At 47.8% G+C, this 19570-nt stretch overlaps 1 protein-coding gene across 4 annotated transcripts in view; it reads right to left on the bottom strand.

Moving 5' to 3' along the window:
• Positions 1 to 19570, bottom strand: part of Rap1gap2 (RAP1 GTPase activating protein 2) — a 174024-nt gene that overhangs the window by 12624 nt on the left and 141830 nt on the right. For all 4 annotated transcript variants that reach the window (XR_006146740.1, XM_042673926.1, XM_042673923.1 and 1 more), the window contains 6 exons: positions 13729 to 13829; positions 12591 to 12720; positions 10547 to 10702; positions 6488 to 6559; positions 5926 to 6012; positions 4198 to 4332 (listed from right to left, as the gene is read on the bottom strand). Coding sequence is in view for 3 of the 4 variants with exons in the window: in XM_042673926.1 (XP_042529860.1) it covers positions 4198 to 4332; positions 5926 to 6012; positions 6488 to 6559; positions 10547 to 10702; positions 12591 to 12720; positions 13729 to 13829 (681 nt within the window). In the remaining variant the exon portion in view is untranslated. The remainder of the gene's footprint in view (positions 1 to 4197; positions 4333 to 5925; positions 6013 to 6487; positions 6560 to 10546; positions 10703 to 12590; positions 12721 to 13728; positions 13830 to 19570) is intronic.

The raw sequence follows: 19570 nt of genomic DNA, 5'->3' as shown, positions 1-19570 counted from the left end.
TTTCTCAAAGGTGAGTGTCTAACACTGATCTCCTTCATGATGAAAACATTCCTCTATGAGTCCCAGGAATATGTCCACAGGCCCCCATAGCTGCATCTACACTGCTGACATCACAACCCACCTCTTATGCCTCACAAACAGCTTTGAATTGTGCAACATCACTGTAAGAGCCGTTTTTAATCATTGGAAAGAAAAGAGATTTTTATCTAAGTGAAAATGCAAACTTTAAAAGCATTGGTAGGAGAAACAGAGTCCCAAGAATCTCTTCAAACAGCTTGATTTGAAAAACAGGTCGAGCTGTCCCACAGGACAGGAACTGGTCTGTATGGCATAGAGCTTCAATCACAGCCCGGGGAACTGCCTCAAGATGTGACAGACTGCTCCACAGGATACAAAGCCCAGGGCAGCAGAGCCAAGAGCTACGGCAAGGCTATTCCCCAGAGTACAAAGCATCCTGGCCCACCAGGGGGGAGAAGGACCAGTCCCTGGGGAGGTTAGGGGACAGATGGTACTGTCCCTTCAGCCCTGAGCATTCTATTGGGGTTTCTGCCTCCATGTGAGACAGGAACTTTTCTAGGGAGGGGATTCAACATCCAAATTTTGTTCCTGGGTATATTCCATGAACAACACCCATCATTCTAATACTATAGTCCTGCCTAAGAAAAACCAAAACTATGGCCAGGTGACCGTGGCTCATACCTGCAATCCTAGCTTCTCAGGAGGCTGAGATCCTGAGGATCATGGTTCAAAGCCAACCCAGGTAGGAAAGTCTCTGAGACTCTTATCTCTGATTAACCACCCAAAAAATCGGAAGTGGTGCTGTGTCTCAAAGTGGTTAGAGCACTAGTCATGAGTAAAAAAGCTCAGGGACAGTGCCCAGGCCAAGTTCAAGCCCACGACAGACACACCAAAACAAAAACAAAAAACCCTAGGAACAAAGTCATGAGCTGAGCCAGTCAGGCCTATACCATCCCCCCTCCACTCACCTGACCCTCCTACCCCTTACCCCACCTGTGAGAGCAACAAGACAAGGGCAAAAGGAAGAGCATCCATGAGCCCCCAGCTGGGAGGAGAGAAATGAGCTGGTCATAGCCACCAAGACTCTGAAGGCTCCATTGGTATGCCCAACTGTGACAATTCCTCCCCACAGTATGACCATGGAGACAAGCATGAGGGCTGAATGGAGGAGCAGGTCTGTCTGTCTTAGGCCAAACTTTCAAAGATTTAAAGGTGAGAAGAACCCTCTGGCAGCTGGGCTCAAACACAAGTCATAGTAAAATCTTGAAGCATCACTCTCTTAGAAACCCCTCTGGGAATGTGTCAGGTGCCCTGGAATCAAGGCCACTCCTAACAGAGGCAGAACATTGAGCCGCAGGAGACTTGCATCAAGTGGGTACACCATCTCATTTATTGGACAGCATGGGCCTAAGATGGTCTAGGTTATAAAAAATATCTGAAACTTGAAGCTGGGCACTGAGGGCTCACGCCTGTAGTCCTAGCTACTTAGGAGGCTGAGATCTGAGGATTATGGTTCAAAGCCAGTCAGGGCAGGAAAGTCCGTGAGACTTTTATCTCCAATTAACCACCAGAAAACAGGAAGTGGCTCTGTGCCTCAAGTGGTAGAGTGCTCACTTTGAGCCAAAGAGCTCAGGGACAGCGCCCAAGCCCCACAACAACAACAACAAAAATCTGAAACTTGAAATCGCCACTGTTAATGCTAAAATACAATTTTTAAAAAAAAAAACCCTGGGAAACTCAAAGTGACTAATGCTTCATTAAATATCTGAAAAGTAGAGCATTACCCAGGCTCTGGTAACTCACACCTGTAATTCTAGCTACTCAGGATGCTGAGATCTGAGGATTGAGGCTTGAAGCCAGCCTTGGCAGGAAAGTCTATGACACTCTTATCTCCAATTGACCACCAAAAAGTCAGAAGTGATTAGAGTGCCAGCTTTGAGCAAAAAAAAAGCTAAGGGACAGCACCCATGCCCCAAGATCAAGCCTCAGTGTGGCGCATGAGCACACATGCACACATACTCATACATACACACATGTATGTACACTACAGCATTAACTAGTCAACTCTGATCATTCTGCATAAAGCACATTTACTACAGGCCTGTAAGTGGCCCTGCTGATCTGCCAGTCCCCAGTCTATTTTCCTACTATCCAGCCTCACATTTACCCCTCTCTCAACTGGGCTATGCGACCTGGCTCCCCCTTCCTCCTCAGCTTATTTTCTCCCTCATCTCTCTTGCAGCTTGATTCCCCAATTTATCCTTCTTCGCCTTAGCTGTCACCATCCATCAGGATTAAAATTAATATGCCAGGAATCTCCCACCAGCCTAGACACGCAGCCCGGCTCTGCCCCTCCTTATGAGGAATCTTGGCAGCTGGCTTCGGCCAGGGCCAGCAGAGCCATGCCTTGCTCTTGGTGATACAGCCAGACAGTGAAGGATGGCCCCCAGCCTACCCAGGCCCAGGATCCCAGCATGCATGGGGTTGTCACCAAGTCAGATGCTAGAAAGGAGTATTAGGCAGCTGTGAAAAGCACGAGTTTTAGAGTCCAGGAGACTGGAATTCAACTCCACCTTCAGGACAATTTGGAGCAAATTATCTAGTCTTTGTGAGTCTTCATTTCCTCACATGTAAACCTATCTATTAAAATTGAGCCTGAATTATTATTATATCAAAATTATTATACCCATAAGAATAGTGTTCTCTATTAGGGCACTAAGGGCAGTCGGAGGTTTAAGAGGGAGTATAACACAGCCTATGAAACCCTGTTACTGTGTTGAATGCAATGGGCACTTCCAGGCATTATTTCAAAAGCAACTTGATGCTTTGGTATTTCATGCCTGTAGTCCTAGCCAGTCTAGGCAGACAAATGTAAGGGACTCTTATCTCTAGTTGACAAATCTGAGACTCTTATCTCTAGTTAGTCAGCCAAAAAAAAACAGAAGTGAATATGTGGCTCAAGGGGTATAACACCAGCCTTGAATAAAAAAAAAAATGAGAGTATGAGGCCTTGAGTTCAAAATCCAGTACACACACACACACACACACACACACACACACACACACACACACACCCTCTCTTAGTGGTAGAGGTCCACTTCCTCATCCATGACTTATTAACAACTCTATATAACAAGAGCTCTGAAGCTTGAAGACTCTCAAGACCTTCCCCAGCACCATATAGAGCTGGGATTTAAAAGCAGGCATATCCAACCCTAATCCTACACATACTGTCTCCAAAGGGGATCTTCAATCCAGCAGAACTTTGAGTGAACAACCAGAGAGCGTGGGTTTAAAATAGACACTACCTCCAAGGTCTAAGGACTTCAATGGTCCTGTGGCCTCTCTCAGCCAGCCTGTCTTTATGTGTGTTAGTGGAAACACAAGAAAAAAACCATGCAGCCCACCACAAAGGGTTAATTACAGCCAAGCTGAAACACATGCTGGACAGAAGTCCTATGTGGACCAACAAGCACTAAGCCTTGTGTGCCCTGTCCTTGTGTGCCCCACATCAGTTCCATGGCTGTCCAGGTCCACTTGAATACTTCCAGGGTCAGGGATCTCATTACTTCCTTTAGCAGCTCGTTCTGATTAAAGAAGTCTTTCCTTTGCAATGCCCAGATGGATTTGTCCTTGCCACCACCCCACTGCCAGAAGCAATCATCACAGCACCCCCACAACAGCTGCTAAAGCCCCTTCAGCCTGTGCCCTTGCTTCTGTCATCCTGCACTGAGCTCCCCGCCCCCCAAACACAGACAGTAAAAGCTATACAATTGTTTTTTGTTTTGTTTTGTTTTGTTTCGCTTGGCAATACGCAGGTTTGAACTCAGGGCCTCCTGCTTGCTAAACAAACACTCTGTCACAGGAGAACAATACCATGCTTGATTCACACTGGCTCTTCCCCACTACTAATTCTACCTGTCCCTGTTTATCAGACTTCTGGGCCAGGAAACGAGGCTGCGGGTCACGGAAGGATGTGGGGGAAGGCTGGACACAGTGTTGGCTACTCTGATCTTTCACATTGCTGACATCTCTGCCAGCTTGCAAACACCTGAGACCTCCCCTCCCCCCTCCAACTGTCCTATCACCGCATTGAGCTAGCCTTGGGCTCTGGGCCTGGAGCCTCAGGGAGTAGAAGACTTCCTGCCACAGCAATCCTCAGTTACCCCGGTATCATACCTTAAAAGACTCCAGGAATCCCCCGTGGCCCCCATTCTCAAACTTGTCCTCCTCTGGGCCCAGTCCCAGCATGGCCTGTGTGTGTGCATGGAGCTCATCGTGGAGGTTGTCCAGGAGCGCAGCTCTGGTCCGGTCCTAGAAGAGACGAGGGCACAGGTGCTGACAACGAGCCCCCTCCTTACAGTTCTCGACACCTGAGCCAGAGGCTACTGGTCTGCTACAGTGTGTACTTACAGCCAGTCTGGGCTTCACACATACCAGTGCTTCCATTAACACAGATGCTCTTCTGCCCCTTCTTCCTCAGCCCCTCCCTCCTCCCTAAGGCTCTGCCCTGGTGACATCCTCCCCCAGACCATCACCGACTTCCACATCTGGCTACACTTTGGCAGAGGCTCCTCTCCAATCATCAGGCATGTATGCACACAGCCTCCAGGGGGCACCATTCCCACAGACAGGATGAGCGACCGGCCTTGGCAGGCACCCAGAACAGCAAGTCCTACTAGCTGGCCCCAGAGCTCAAGCCCAGGCCTAGGAGCAGCCCCCTCTCCCCAAATTCTACTTCCCTCTACTCCTACTTGCAGGAGTCCGTCAGGTCTCAGCCCAGGCCCTAAGTTATTCCCTCCAGTGAGGTGTCCGCCTTCAAGATCTCTCCTGGTCTCCGATGAATCGTGTTGAACTGGCCATCCTTCCTGTCCTCCCCCCCCCAACCCCACAACCTGTCCTGACCACTGGCCAGTGATCCCTTTTATCAAGAAAGTCAAACATGTCGCTCTCCTGCCTAGCAACTTCACAAGGCCCCTCACCACTTTTTATCTTTTGTGGTTGCTGTTACTTGTTTGTTTGTGTTGGTCCTGGGGCTTTGTACTCAGGGTCTGAATGCTGTCCATTAGTTTTTTTCCGCTCAAGACTGGCACTCCTCCACTCAAGCCACACCTCTGGTTTCAGTTTTTCCAGGTTAGATATAAGAGTCCGACCAGTATTCCTGCCCCAGGTTGGTTTCGAACCATGATCCTCAGATCCTCCTGAGTAGTTAGGTTACCGGCATGAGCCACTGGTGGCCAGCCCCACAGCCCTTCTCATCTGCAATAGAGCCTCACCATTCTAGCTCTGAGAAGCTGCCGTCAGCACCCCAGACCGCCGGAGATCTCTCATCGGAGTCACCCTCTGTGGTTCTGGCTGGCCACTACTCATGCTATGGTGTGCCTGCAATAACCTGCCCACTGTTTCCCCCTGCCCAAATCTCCATCAGACATCAGGATTCAGAAGGTCAAGAGCCACCGCTTCCAAGAAGCCTTCCCTGAACATACCTCTAGTGTCTACCCCCTCCCCCCACCCCCCCAAAAAGCAGTCTCTATCCTCTGAGCAACCCTGACTCCATCATAACCCAGAGCTGGCACACCAGATCACAATGGCTCCTCCCACCATCCAGGGAGCCTAGAAGGACAGAAACAATGTCTCATTTACCCCTGTGTTTCCAGGTAATATAGTAGGTGCTCAATCCATCCACAATAGGTTCACTAGACTTGGAATCTAGATTTCCCACAAATGACACAGAGCAGAAAGGTAGGAAGGTTTTTTTTGAGGGGGAGTTGCTCCCCAACTTAATAGGTCCCCACAATGCAACCCACAGCCCTACACACACACACACACACACACACACACACACACACACTCAGGAAAGCTGATCAACAGCAGGCTGAGACGAAGACTTCAGACCTACGCTCTTACCTCCAGCTTAGCAAACTTGTCCGACTTGCAGCAGGCATTCTCTGCATTGGTGAGTTTGGTAAGTAGAAACTCCCGGAACTCCGGGCCCTGGGACAGACAAGATGGCTCAGAATTGGCCCATCCCCAGCCACTGCTGAGAAAGTTTCAGCCACAGACAGTAACAGGCAGGCAGGACCAGCGGTCTGAGGACAGAACCTGATAGGCCACTTTTAACATCAGATCATTTCTAGCCAAGGAAAGCCCCATCTATATGGAAAACAGCTTCTCCAGTACTAAGGAGCCCACGCACCACGTGGCATTGCCTTTAACTAGAGGCAATCCTTGCCCATGGCTGCTGGGATCTGAATATGGTAAAACAAAACCCTTCCTCTAAAAGACTGGTAGCTCCAGCATCAAACACCCCAACAAATGGCCCTCTGTGAGGCCAGACAGACGGCCAGTAAAGAAATTACCCCCTTCTCCTCCCTAGACCTGCAGAGGGATCTCCCTGATGTCCCTGACCCAAATTCTCCCACATTCCATCCCACTTCGGTATGCCTATGAGAAGAAAGGAGTTGCTGACCTTCTGGAAAACAGGGGGGCTGGGCAGCGGAGGGCCGAAAGCAGGTACGTCTTCCCGAGCAGTGACGGAGACCTGGAAGCAGAAGTCACGTGTACGTGATGGGAGCTTCTCCAAAGCCACGCTTCTTACAACCCTTCAATTCACCTTCTCCTCCCTCCAAGCCTCGGAGCACAGATCAATGTCCCCATGGCCACTGCCAACCTAGGCGCCCAGCTACTGTCCCACTAGCGGGGCTGCATGGTGTGGAGCCGTCACATCCTCTCCTTCGCCTTCCTAGGGGGAAGAGAAGCAAGTTTGGCAAGATGACCGGAAGGGGTGGAAGAGCAGTGGGACCCTGATTATGACACAGTGCCGGCACTGCTGTGTTACCATTTTGATGTTAATCCTACAGAGATGGCCCAAGGAGAAATACCCATTTTACAGATGAGTAGACATGCCTGGGGACACAGAGTCACACAGAGAGGAAGACAGAAAACAGACCTTTCCAGTCCATCTCTGGGTTTCTTACAAGCTGACCATACATCAGCCTCCCTTCTGAAAGGAAAGGCTGGCTGTATTTCCTGAGAGCTTTGGCACTACCAGTGAACCAGCTCTGGTCCTATACATAGGCTTGGCCAGTCTAGGTTAGACTTGAGCTAACACAGCTTCAGGGCCCTGGCATGGAATTGAGGGTGGAAGGCATCTTGGCCAGGTTGAGAGGTCTGACCTATAACTGAGGGCATCCAAGTACTCAATCTGGGGGTTACTTAGGCTTGGGGCAGGCCCTGGTCCTCACCTCCTGTCTATACAGAGGTGCCCTCATTTCAACTGCATAGTCCACTAGGCTGCAGAGCTCCCAGGAGGCTGTCCTGTCCCTTCCCTGGGCAGCCGCTGACGTGGGTGCCTGGCATGCTGCCAGTCTCCCTGGCCTGTGAAGTAGAGCAGACGCGAGAGCCTGCCAGACCGGGAGAGCAGGCAGCCTGGGGCCCAGCCAAGGCAAGGCCCTGCCAAGGGCAGAGAGAAGGAAGCAGGGGAGCTGGTCAATGCAGGCTTTCTTTCCCCATGCTCAGAACTGTCTACACAGCCCAAATTGCCATGGCCAGGGTCAGGAGATGGTGCGCTCATTGCTGCGATCGCTGGCTGAGCTGTGGCTGCTCAGCACCATTCCCCATGCCCCCTCCCATCCCCCCACCACACGCTAGTAGCCCAAGTCAAGTAATGTCACGCATACACGCATGTGTGCACGCATGCACACACACACATAGCCAAAACTTGGGGTGGGGAGAGGAAGGAAGAAGGCTACTGAGAGGGTACCCAATGCTGGCATCTGGGGCCTGGGACAAAAGACAGGGGGCAGGCCCAGCTGTGCCCCCCCTCCCTATCCCTTTTCTCCTCCTGTGGTCTTGGCTGACAGGGTGAATGGTTTCAGATACACCAAGTCTCCCCACAGGAACACGGGACAGGGACAGGGTCCTTCCTCTGACCCCATCCCCATGAGGCAGCCTCATTGCTTCCTCCTCTCCAGACATCGGTTTGGGTTAACTTCTGAAAGCAGAAGTTCCCTGGGCACCAATCCACCTTCCTGCTTCTAAATCCAGCGAGCTCATTGGGGGCGATGGTGCCAGTAGAGACCCTGAGAAGCATGGGGGACACGGGATGCTGCGGGAAGGGACAGTGTGAGGGCCAGAAGCCTGTCCTAGTCCTCAAGCCCACGTAGGCCTGAGCCTGTGAGGACCATGGACAGCTATGTTGAGGAGAGGGAGGCCTTCCCCCAGAGATCTGCTCCATCAGAGATGGCTGACATCTCAGGGGGACCTCAGGAGTGGGGACAAGAGGTGTGCTAATAGTGGCTGAGCTCCAACGTCATACTGATCTGAGGAGAAGAAACTAAATTCCTACCTGAAAAAAATATATCAGTGTTTATAGTGTCAGTTTCCTTCCTGTTCCAATGACTCCTGGGCAGGAATTCCAGCTCTCTGGTTCTGTGGCCTCAGCTCTAACCCCTGACCCAAGTCATCAAACTCAGCCTTTTCCCTATACCATCAGGCTCATTCTAGAAGAATTTTAGAAGAGGACTTATAGCCAGACATCAGCAGCTCAGGCCTATTATCCTAGCTACTCAGGAGGCTGAGTTCTGAAGATTGTGGTTTGAAGCTAACCCTGACAGGAAAGTCTGTGAGACTCTTATCTCCAACTAACCACCAAAAAGTCAGAAGTAGAACGGTAGCTCAAGTGGTAGAGCACCAGCCTTGAGCAAAAAAGCTAAGGAACAGCGCCCAGGCCCTCAAGTTCAAGCCCCATTATTGATAACAAAGGAAAAAGAAAAGAAGAAAATAACACCTTTCTAAACACAAGGCCTGGCACCTTACCCTGGAAAGGGATAGAAGTCATTATCTGCTGTAGTTGTGTGGCTACAGTTTTTATTTATTTTTATTTTTTAGCTTTCTTGGTTGACCTGCGTCTAGAAAAAAAGAACCTGAAATACAGAGCTCCCTCAAAACACTTCGGCAGCCACCACACACACCCCCTGACTCCATGCTCTCGCACAGGGTGCCAGGGCTGGACAGAGCCCATAGGTCATGCAATACAACTTCCTCATTTCACACAGACAGACACAGAGGCCTAGAGAGGGAATGCGCTGGCATAAGATCACACAGCATCCAGAAGCAGGGCCAGGACATGAGCCCCAGGCTGCCAAGCAGGGTATGGATCTGAGAACCATGCTTTCACCTAGTTTTACTTCGGGGAAGTTTCTCTTTTGCTCTTCTACCTCTATGGGTAATTAAAAGAACCAGTTGGCTGGGCACGGTAATGCACACCTACAGTCCCAGCACCTAGGAGGATGAGGCAGAAGGCTCTTGAGTTCAAGGCCTTCCGGGGGTTACAGAGAGATTGCATTAAGGAGAAAGAAAAAGAAAACAGAACCAGTTGGCTTTTTGAGCCACCCGGTGACTGAACTATGTGCATGGCTCCCCAGTGCCTCATCTTTCCTAGGTGAGCAAGGCCCAGCAGGCAGCTCCCCGGTCTCCCTTCCTCGGTCCCCTCCCCAGCAGGTAGCCTGGTACTGAGTCAGGGAACTTGCTTCCACCAACACATTCACCCATCAGCTGGTTAATTCATCCAAAGCTGGTGATCCCTGAAAGTGCTCAAGGCCAGAAGAACACAAATGTGTGTGTGGAATGGCATCAGCTGACCTCACAGGAGAGATTCCATTTGTGTTGTGGGTGTGGTTTGTGGTTGTTGTTTTGTGGGGGGTTTTTGCTTTATACTTTTTAATCTGGAATTTCATTTTAAAAGCTGGTATGAAGATGGGCGCCCATGGTTCATGTCCTATAATCCTAGCTACTCAGAAGGCTAAGATCTGAGCCCAGACAGGAAAGCCTGTGAGACTCTTATCTCTCGTTAACCTGAAAGAAAAAACAGGTGTGGAGATGTGGCTCAAGTGGTAGAGTATTAGCTTTGAGCGGAAAAAGCTGAAAGACAGTGCCCAGGCCCTGAGTTCAAGCCCCAGTACTAGTACACACACACACACACACACACACACACATACACACACACACACACACACACAAAGTGATATGAATTTTGCATTTAATACATATGGGTTTGTGCTGATGCCAGAGTAAAATAACTCCACCCATTATGAAGATGGCCATGAATTGCTGTAGTGTGGTAAGGACCCTGGAACCAGCACAGCCCAAGTCAGAATGGGGCATGCATTTCCAGGTTTCAGTGTCTCCCACTTCCTGCAGGTTGGTAGTTCTCCCTTCTTCCCTCTCTTCCACCTCCCTTTTCCTCTCCTGCTCATCCTTTCCACTTCTCCCCCTCCTACTCCACCATCATCTAGCACATGTGTATCACCAGCCTTCAAACACAGACCTCGGAGCATCTGGATCCTTGGGTTAGATGCACTTTAGCCTGAAGGCAGCAAGGTATATGAAGAGACCTTAGAAGGTGCCTTCCACCTAGAGCCCTGCTCCAGGTTCCAGAAACCTCGTAACCATAGCAACTCCCACATGGACAAGCACTAGTGTTCTGGCAAGTGGACCCACAACTTCCTCCAATAGGCTATGTCCTTACCTTGTAGGATGGGCTCTCTGTGCCTAGGCTCTCAGCCTGCACAACAATGTAGGCATGTAGGAAGTTGGAGGCAATCATATCAGGGACAAATGGCGTGTTTTCTTCTTGGAAGATGATGGCCACAATGTCATTCCCAATATGCCTCTTCCTCTGGAGCTAAACAAGAAGTGTCTCCTTGTTACAAAGCCACTTAGATACATCCTGAGAGCAGACAAGAGCTGGATGGGAAAGTCCTCATTGTATGATTACATAAGCCCTGAGCTCAGTAGCTCTCCAGGGAAGGGCTTCTTCCGGTCCTCAGAAGACATCAAGAGGAAGAAAAAGAAGCCGAGGAAGAGACTCCGGTTGTTAATTACCAGAGAGCATGTTACTGAGCTCAAGAGCATGCAGAGCCCCGAATCAAAACCCTAGGGAGAATCTTGCAAAGGTGAGGCCGGGTCTTGCCCTGGGAGAGCCTGTAACTGATCTGGGAGAAACTCAAATACAGGAGAAGCCATCTGAGAACACTACCGAGGCCGCCTGCCTGTGCTAAGTCAGCAGCTGCCCACAAGGTGCCTGGCAGCACCCAGGATGGAAGAGCGTGAAGTGAGAGGGCTTGATAGCAACCTGAGAGGGTTTCCCAGAAGAGGAGGAGGTAGGGTGGGGTCTTAATGAAAATCTGGATGAGCCAGGGGAGGGGAGGGGCTTTTATGAAGCATCTACTGCCCACAGGCCCTATGCTCAATCCTTTTGCATTTACTGATCACTTGCTGTATACCGAGCACCAGGCTGGGCGCTTTCCTTCAGTTGTCTTGCTGTGTCTTAGGAAGAGAAAATGAGTCTCTATTCAGCCCCTGCCAAGAGTGCCAGGCCAAGGTACACAGCCCCAAGTAACCCACACTGAGCCTCAGTGAGAGAACGGAGACCAAAGGTGAGACCGAAGAGAAAACTCAATCTGGCTACAAAAGGAATCCTGCATCCATTTGTTTTCTGGAACATTCTGTCGTTACTTGAACGCCAAATGCTAATTTCATTTGCCAATTTCCTTTTTCCTAAGGAGCCAGGCATGATGCTTACCATTTTACATCTCTGCTCCCTCCCCGGCTCCCTGCTCAGAAACAAACTGGTCTGAGTTTGGACAAAGGCCCATCTGCCCCTCTTGTTTTCCCAGAGATAGCCAAGGGGCAAAGAGTGGGATAGGGTGACCAGTGGCTGGGTAGGCTTCCAGGGCTGGCGGCTCCTTTCAGAAGAGTCAGAGAATTCCCTGAGGATGTGTGGCTGTCGCAATAGTATATGGGGGTGGGGAAGAGAGTTGTTATTGTTGTTTTGTTTTATAAGCCCTGTACGGGAGCTTGAACTCATGGCCTCAAGCTCTCCCTTAACTTTCTCACTCAAGGCTGGTGCACTCTACCACCTGAGTCACAGCTCCACAGCTTTTTGCCAGTTAATTGAAGAGTCTCTTGGATTTGTCTGCCCCAGCTGGCTTCAAACCTCAGTCCTCAGATCTTAGCCTCCTGAGTAGCTAGGATTACAGGGATGAGCCACTAAGTGCCTAGAACAGCACTTATGGGAGGGGAGCAGGTGAATGCCAGGGATGCAGGTTTCATCCAGAGTCCCCATGCTCTGGCAGCTATGAGGCTGGGATTGCAGATGAGCAGGGATGTCGGGGAAGGGGTCCTCATTCAATCACAGCCTCATGTTGCCGGGACAAGAAAGAGGCCAGAAGCCTAGTGTCCTGGCCTGGGAACAGCTGGTACATAGGAAGCAGCCACATGTCGGGCAAGAACATGTGAACTCACAACAGTCCTGAGACATCTCCACTACACACCCCTCACCACCACTTGTACTGTATGCTCTGCTCCCAGACTCCACATTGCCTGGGAAACTTCAAAGAGGTCTTCCTTTCTCCCGATGCTGGAGCTGGAACCCAGAGCCTCCTGCATATAGAGCAAGCACTCTGCCACTGAGATCTATACCCGGCCTCCAGAGAGACTTTCAACAGCTCACCCCAGGCTGGCTGCCATTTCCCATTGGTCAGATCCCAATACCTCCCTCAACCAGGTACCTGTTGGGCATCTCCCTCAGTGAATGGCAGCTTTGTGGACACATGAAACATGATCTCCCGTTCCCGGAAGGTCGTGTACACTGACTCCATCCCTGTCTGTCCATGGGTCACATCCAGGCCTCCTCGGAAACTGCCAATAAAACCAGACAGGGAAGGAGAAAGTGAGATCGAGTGGCAACACAGTGCCACCTGCCCTGAGCACGTATGGCAGGCAATGAGTGCAATGACAGCCGAGCGTGGAGGGCAGAGGATCACAGGGGGCAGGACGGCAGGGAGAAGTGTTCTTCTGATGCACAAAGTACTGACCCTAACCAGAGGCCTGTAATATCAAGATAAAGGCTTCAAGCCTTGGCTTATCACAGTGCCAGCCAAATGCCCAGCAGAGCTGTCAGGCAGCCCCCAAGGCTGGGCACAAGCCTTTGCTTCTTGAAACACCATATCCAAAATCCAAATCATCACTAGACCAGAGCCAGGGACAAACACAGATGATGGTGAGCTGATATCCAGATGTTCAACTTCTCCCCAGCTAGTTCCTGATAGGAAGTCACAAGGGCACCCAGGAAGCTGCCCTCTCCAGCTAACACCTTACAGGCAGGAAAGATAAGCAGGAAGAAGCTGTGGCCTTCCAGGAGCTGAGCTTCTGCCTTCATAGAAACATGGCTGCCAGCCTGGGACCACAGGCTGTGGCAAGGGGGAAGGGAAAGCTGCTGCAGGTTCCTCAGAGAAAATGAAATAAAAAGTGGAGCTGTGGTAGAGCATCAACCTTGGGTGAAAAACTAAGAGACAGTGCCCAGGCCCTAAGTTCAAGCCCCAGCACTGGCACAAAAGGAAGGAAGGAAGGGAGGGAGGGAGGGAAGGCAAGCAGTAACTTTGCAGCAGCAATCCCATCCCACATCTAAGGGCCAAGCATCAATGCAATCAGACATCCTGCCATGCTGGATCCTCCCCACCTCTGCTGGCTCTTCAGGAATGCCAGACAGTGTGGATCCGAAGCTGAATAGCAGCCCTGCAATCCTGGTGTGTGTTTAACCCTCACCTGCTCCCTTGAGGACAGAGATGTCCTCCCTTCCTGTCCCCACCCCCACCCCCACACCTCCTCCAGGACTAAAGGGCTGCATCCTCTTTGGCTGAGACTCACCCTTTAAAGTCCTGCAGTGTGATGGTGTCCCCCAGCAGGTCCAAGAACTCCTTGAAAGCTGGGCTCTCCTCATTGTTTCCAAACAGCTCCTCCTCCAGGGTCTAAAAGAGAAATAGGAGAAAGTTAGAAAAGGCCTTTTGGGGATTGGCTAAGCAGGAGAACACCTGTCAAGCAAGTACAAGGCCCTGAGTTCAAATCCTAGTACTACTAGATAATAAACCTTCTTGGTGCAAGTGAAGAAATAGAATTTTCTAAATCTCTGGCCACTTGTTTTCTTCTTCCCTATCTCCCAATACATTTCCCCATATCTGTCCTCAATCAGAAGAAAGATTAATAAAGGATCACTCATCCATGCTGGAGCCTTGGACCTAGCTGATAAGACCTTTTTTTCCTTTTTCTTATTTAATAGAAAAGGAAAAAGAAAACAAGTGTGTAGTGGTAGGGTTTGAACTCAGGGCATTGTACTTCCTATGCAGGTGCTCTACCATTTACGCCATGTCCCAGCCCTGTAGTTATTTTTCTAAATAGCTTCTTGAGTTTTTGCCTAGACCAGCTGGAACCATGATTATCCTATTAATGCTTCTGGCACAGCTGGGATTACAGGACCACATCACCCAACCTAGCTATTGGTTCAGATAGAGTCTCACTAACTTTTGCCACAGTTGGATTCAACTGAAGATCCTCACAGTCTCTGACTTCCCAGGTGCTGGGGTTACAGGTATGAGCTATGGAGCCTGGTAATGAGACCTTTCTACTTGAGCAAAGATACACACGTAAGTATTTGACTTAATACCAAAAACATGACGCATAAATGAAAATTGATTGAATTGGGCTTCCAACAAAGAATTAGGATCAAGAATACATGAAGCAATCTCAAAGCTCTACAGTAAGCAAAAACACAATGAGATTCCACTCAATACCCACTATAAGGAGTAAAATAAAAAAGAAATGTAATTGAAAGTGTGGGTGATGATCAGAAATCACAACCTTCACACATTGCTCATAGGGATGGAAAGTGGTACAGTTCCTTTGGAAAACAGGCTAGCAGATCCTCAAAACACCAAATGTAGAGTTGCCATATGACCCAGTAATTCCACTCCCAGATATACACACACCCACGAGAAAGGAAAACATGCAGCTATACAAAAAAAAATTGTATATGGCTATGGGTAAAAACACTAAGCAAAACCACCTACAAGTAGAAACAACTCAAATCTCCAGCAACTGATGAATGGTAGTACTGATGAATGGGTGGTACAGACATACAATGTAGTATTATTTGAGCATAAAATGGTGCTGACACATGCTATGACATTGATGAAAACTACCTGATAAGTGAAAAGCTGACACCAAAGGAGTGTGGCATAGCCTTTGCTTCCACTGAGACAGGAAGTGGGTGCATGGATGTCAGAAGCTGAGGGAATGCACGCAGGCTCCACTTCTGCTGCACAGTATGAGGCTCCTTTGGAGAAGGATGAAATGTTCTGGGACTAGATAGTTAATGAATCATTGTGTGATGACAATAAAAACCCACCTTATAAAGATATAGCTCACAGACTACTGTGAATTGTATGACATGAGAATTATGTCAATAAAGTTACTTAAAAATTAACTGAACAGTAAGAAGTAATTTTAATTAGAAAATAGTCAATCGACTATTTTAATTAGAAAATAGCCAATAGAGGATATACACCCGCAAAGATGTTCAACATCACTAATCATTAGAGAAATGCAAATTAAACCCATAATAAGACATCACCACACGTGCATAAGAATGACTAAAGACAAAGAATAACAAAGAATAATGATAGTTGGGCACTTGTGGCTCCTGCCTGTAATCCTAGCTGCTCAAGAAGCTGAGATCTGAGGTTTGCAGTTTGAAGTCAGCTTAGGCAAGAAAGTGCATGAGACTCTTATCTCCAATAAACTTGGAAAAAGTCAAACATGGAGCTGTGGGTGATGTGGTAGAACGCTAGCCTTGAGCAAAAAAGCTCAGGGACAGTACACATGCCCTGAATTTGAGCCCCAGTCCTAGCATACACATACACACACACACACACACACACACACACACACACACAGAGAGTGACAAACCACATCTGACAGAATGTAGAGAAACACTTACATGGACAAGAGGTGGGGGAAAAACCACTTAAGAAGAGTTTGGCAGTTTCTTACAAAACTAGACATAGAATTGCCAAACAACTAGCTGTTGGACTCTAGGCCTGAATCCCAGAGCAGTGAAAACACAGGCTCAAGTAAAACCAAAGCCTGTGTGTCAATGTTCATTGTAGTTCTGTTCATGATAGCCCAGAGCTGGAAACAACCCAGATGTCCATGAATGAATGAGTAAACTGTGTCATGGGTATACCATGGGATACTATTCAACAATAACAAACAACAACAAATGAGTGACCCACTTGAGAATATAGATGAATCTGCTCAGCAAGGAAAAAACAATCCTGAAAGGTGTATGCTTCATGCTTACATTTCTATAATATGTAGAAATAAAGTCTTATTGTTCATGGCTGCCAGGGGAAAGGACAGCAGACTGAGGAGGATTATGGGCTTGATTATGAGAGGAAAACTCAAGGGACCCCTATCTGTAGTCTTAGACGTCTTCTGTTTCTGATTATGAAACCCACACAGGGATAAAGTGACACAGAAGGATATACACATAGAACACACCCATAAATGCACCCATGTTTACTAACAAAACCTGGGTAAGCTCTACGGGTTGACATTTCCATCTCCTGCCTATGATCTTGTGCTCTTAGAAGACATAACTTCCTGGTGAAACATCCATGACATCTCCCTGTATAATTTTACAACTATATGTGAGTCTACCAATACCTGAAACTAAAGAGTTTAACAGTTAAGTGGCAAGGCTGAGCACAGCAGCAAACACTAACAGACTTAAAACACCAAACTAGGTCCATCTGAGAGACAAGCTTTCTCCATAGTGGAAGATCTGCAAACTGCAGGAGGATCTGCAAACATCCATAGACTGCAAAGGAATGGCTGCACACCAAAATGCTGCAGTTTGCCCCATTGCTTCACAGATGAAGTCTCCACCAGGAGGCTCCTTCACACGCCCTTAACTCCTGCTACTCTTCTGGGTCACACCAGGAATGGAATCTAGGGCCTCATTCACTCTAAACAGGTGCTCTACCTGACTTGCTCCTGCTTTATAATGAATAAAAGTGGACCTCAGATTCCAAACTTACAACACACAGCCCAACCTGGTGGATGGCAATCGCTTTGTTTTTAGTATTTCTTTTTAGAATTACTTCACTTTGTAGCAAGTGACACTGATTTGCCAGTTAGAATACTGATCTAGAATTTCCTTTCAAAACAAATGCACAACTAAGTAAGTAAGTAAATAAATAAATAAATTAGCTGAGTGACAGTGGCTCAAGCCTGTAATCCCAACTACTCAAGGGGCTAAGATCTGAGGATCAAAGTTTGAAGCTAGCCCAGATAGAAAACCTGTGAGACTCTTATCTCCAATTAACTACCAGAAAACTGGAAGTGGAGCTGTGGCTCAAAGTGGTAGAATGCTAGCCTTGAGCAAAAATTGCTTTCCCATGCCCCGAGTTCAAGTCCTAGAATCCACAATAAATAAATAAATCAACAAACAAACAAACAAAAACAAATGCACTAGCTTGTTGAGGTGGTATACGGTAATCCTAGCATGTGGGAGGCTGAGGCAGAAGAATCACAAGCTCAAAACCAGCCTGGGTATTTAGAAAATTTTAGACTACTCTGGACTATCATAGATTGTCTCAAGGAAACAAAAACTAACTAAATATACTAGGGGTTTGGTGGATAGCTAGGCTAGTTTTAAACTTAAGTTTAAAATTCTTCCTTTTTTTTTTTTTTTTTTTGGTGCCAATACTGGGGCTTAAACTCACAGCCTGAATGCTCTCCCTTCGCTTTTTCTGCTCAAGGCTGGCAGTTTTACTTCTAGCTTTTCAGTAGCTAATTAGAGATAAGAGTTTTGCAGATTGTTCTGCCAGGGTTGGCTTTGAACTGCAATCCTCAGATTTCATCCTCTTGAGTAGCTAAGATTACAGGTGTGCATCTATTTTAACAGAGAAAATATTTAGTAGTTAATAGTATGGATGTGTTGAAAATTGTAGCAATGTGGCTGGAAGTATGATTAAGCAATAGAACACCTGCCTAGCAAGCCCAAAGAAAAAAAAATTTAAAGGAAAAATTATACCAGTGGCCTATGATACAATGCTCTCTGGATGACTGATATGACCTCTGAAGGTCAGAGGTTCAGTAAGCCTATTGGGTACAGTCAGCAAACTATGGTCTATGGGCTATGTCTGGCCAATTTCCTGTTTTTACAAATAAAGTTTTATTAAAACATAGTCACAAGCCAGGCGCTGGTGGCTCACGCCTGTAATCCTAGCTACTCAGGAGGCTGAGATCTGAGGATCGCAGTTCAAAGCCAGCCCGGGCAGGAGAGACCGTGAGACTCTTATCTCCAATAAACCACCAGAAAACCGGAAGTGGCGCTGTAGCTCAAGTGGTAGAGTGCTCGCCTTGAGCTGAAGAGCTGAAGGACAGCGCCCAGGCCCAGAGTTCAAGCCCCACGACCGACAAAAAAAAAAAAACATAGTCACAGCCATTTGTTTACATATTATTTATGGCTGTCTTTGTACTACAAAGACAAAACAAAAACAATTGTGACAGAGACCCCCAAATCCTAGGAATTCTAAAAAATAAAAACCGACTATCGGGCTCTTCCTAGCAAAAGTTTACTAACCCCTAGTCTTCTGCATGCCACAGAGACACTGCAAGTCTACCCCAGGATCCTGCCTACTCCAGGTCATAAGGCCAAGTGTGGGAGAAGTGCTCCATGCCTTCAGATAACTGAGAAAGCCATCCAGTGTGAGTTCTGGGCATGCCCTCTCTTCCAGGACTCATGACCAGCCTGGTATTACTGGCATGGCTGTCATTTTTCACATTGGCTTTGCACTTGACCATGTCCTTAGGGAGGGAGTCCCTAGTCATCACCATGCCCTGCACAGTGCTTATTACAGTACATGACAAGCCGCAGAGTTAGGTGAGGCTTATTTATATCCAAAGACCAGCACAGGGCTTTTATGCAACAAATGTTCCTATGAAATGTCCCCCAGCTGTAGGCTTCCAAGACAACAATCTGCCTAGGTTTTTCAAAAAAAGAAATTTATCTCCTTAGATCTCCCCCTATCCTGCCACTCCACCCACCCACTCCCACAACATCAGGCACACAAACAACACACAGGCTCCCTCTCAGAGGTGGACGGTTAATGTTCAGTAATTAGAACTTTGCTGGAACATTGGATTATAATCACCTTCTAAGAAGATCTGTTTTGGTACATTTCACAAGCAAAGAATTTTAATTATGGGGGTTATATTAGCCAAGCTGTATGAATTTTTTAATGTAATATGTGAAAGTAATTAGAGTGGCTACCTGAATAATATCCCTTAAATGATAAGATTCATCAGTACTGGTCTTGTAGAGCCTAAACTCATTGTGTAATTAGTGTTTTTAAACAAACGTGTGTCTCTGGGTATAAAATTTTCAGACAAGGAAATCATCTATCATCTAGTCAAGAAAGAGAGGGCTGGCCAGTCACACACACACACACACACACACACACACACACACATACACACACACAAGCCCACAGACCATATCAGATTTTCATTCATTTGCTCATTTACATGATAACTGAACATATATGCCATGCCTGGCTCTTGAATGATTGTCACATAACCTATTCAAGAAGACATCAGTACATTTACCTGACCATCCTGCATGGGATGTTAATAAACATTCATTGTA

Source organism: Dipodomys spectabilis, unplaced genomic scaffold, assembly GCF_019054845.1.
Source record: "Dipodomys spectabilis isolate Male_0828 unplaced genomic scaffold, ASM1905484v1 ptg000018l, whole genome shotgun sequence".
NCBI lineage: Eukaryota > Metazoa > Chordata > Mammalia > Rodentia > Heteromyidae > Dipodomys > Dipodomys spectabilis.
Note: the sequence above shows the minus strand (reverse complement) of the source record. Positions and strands in the feature narration are given on the sequence as shown.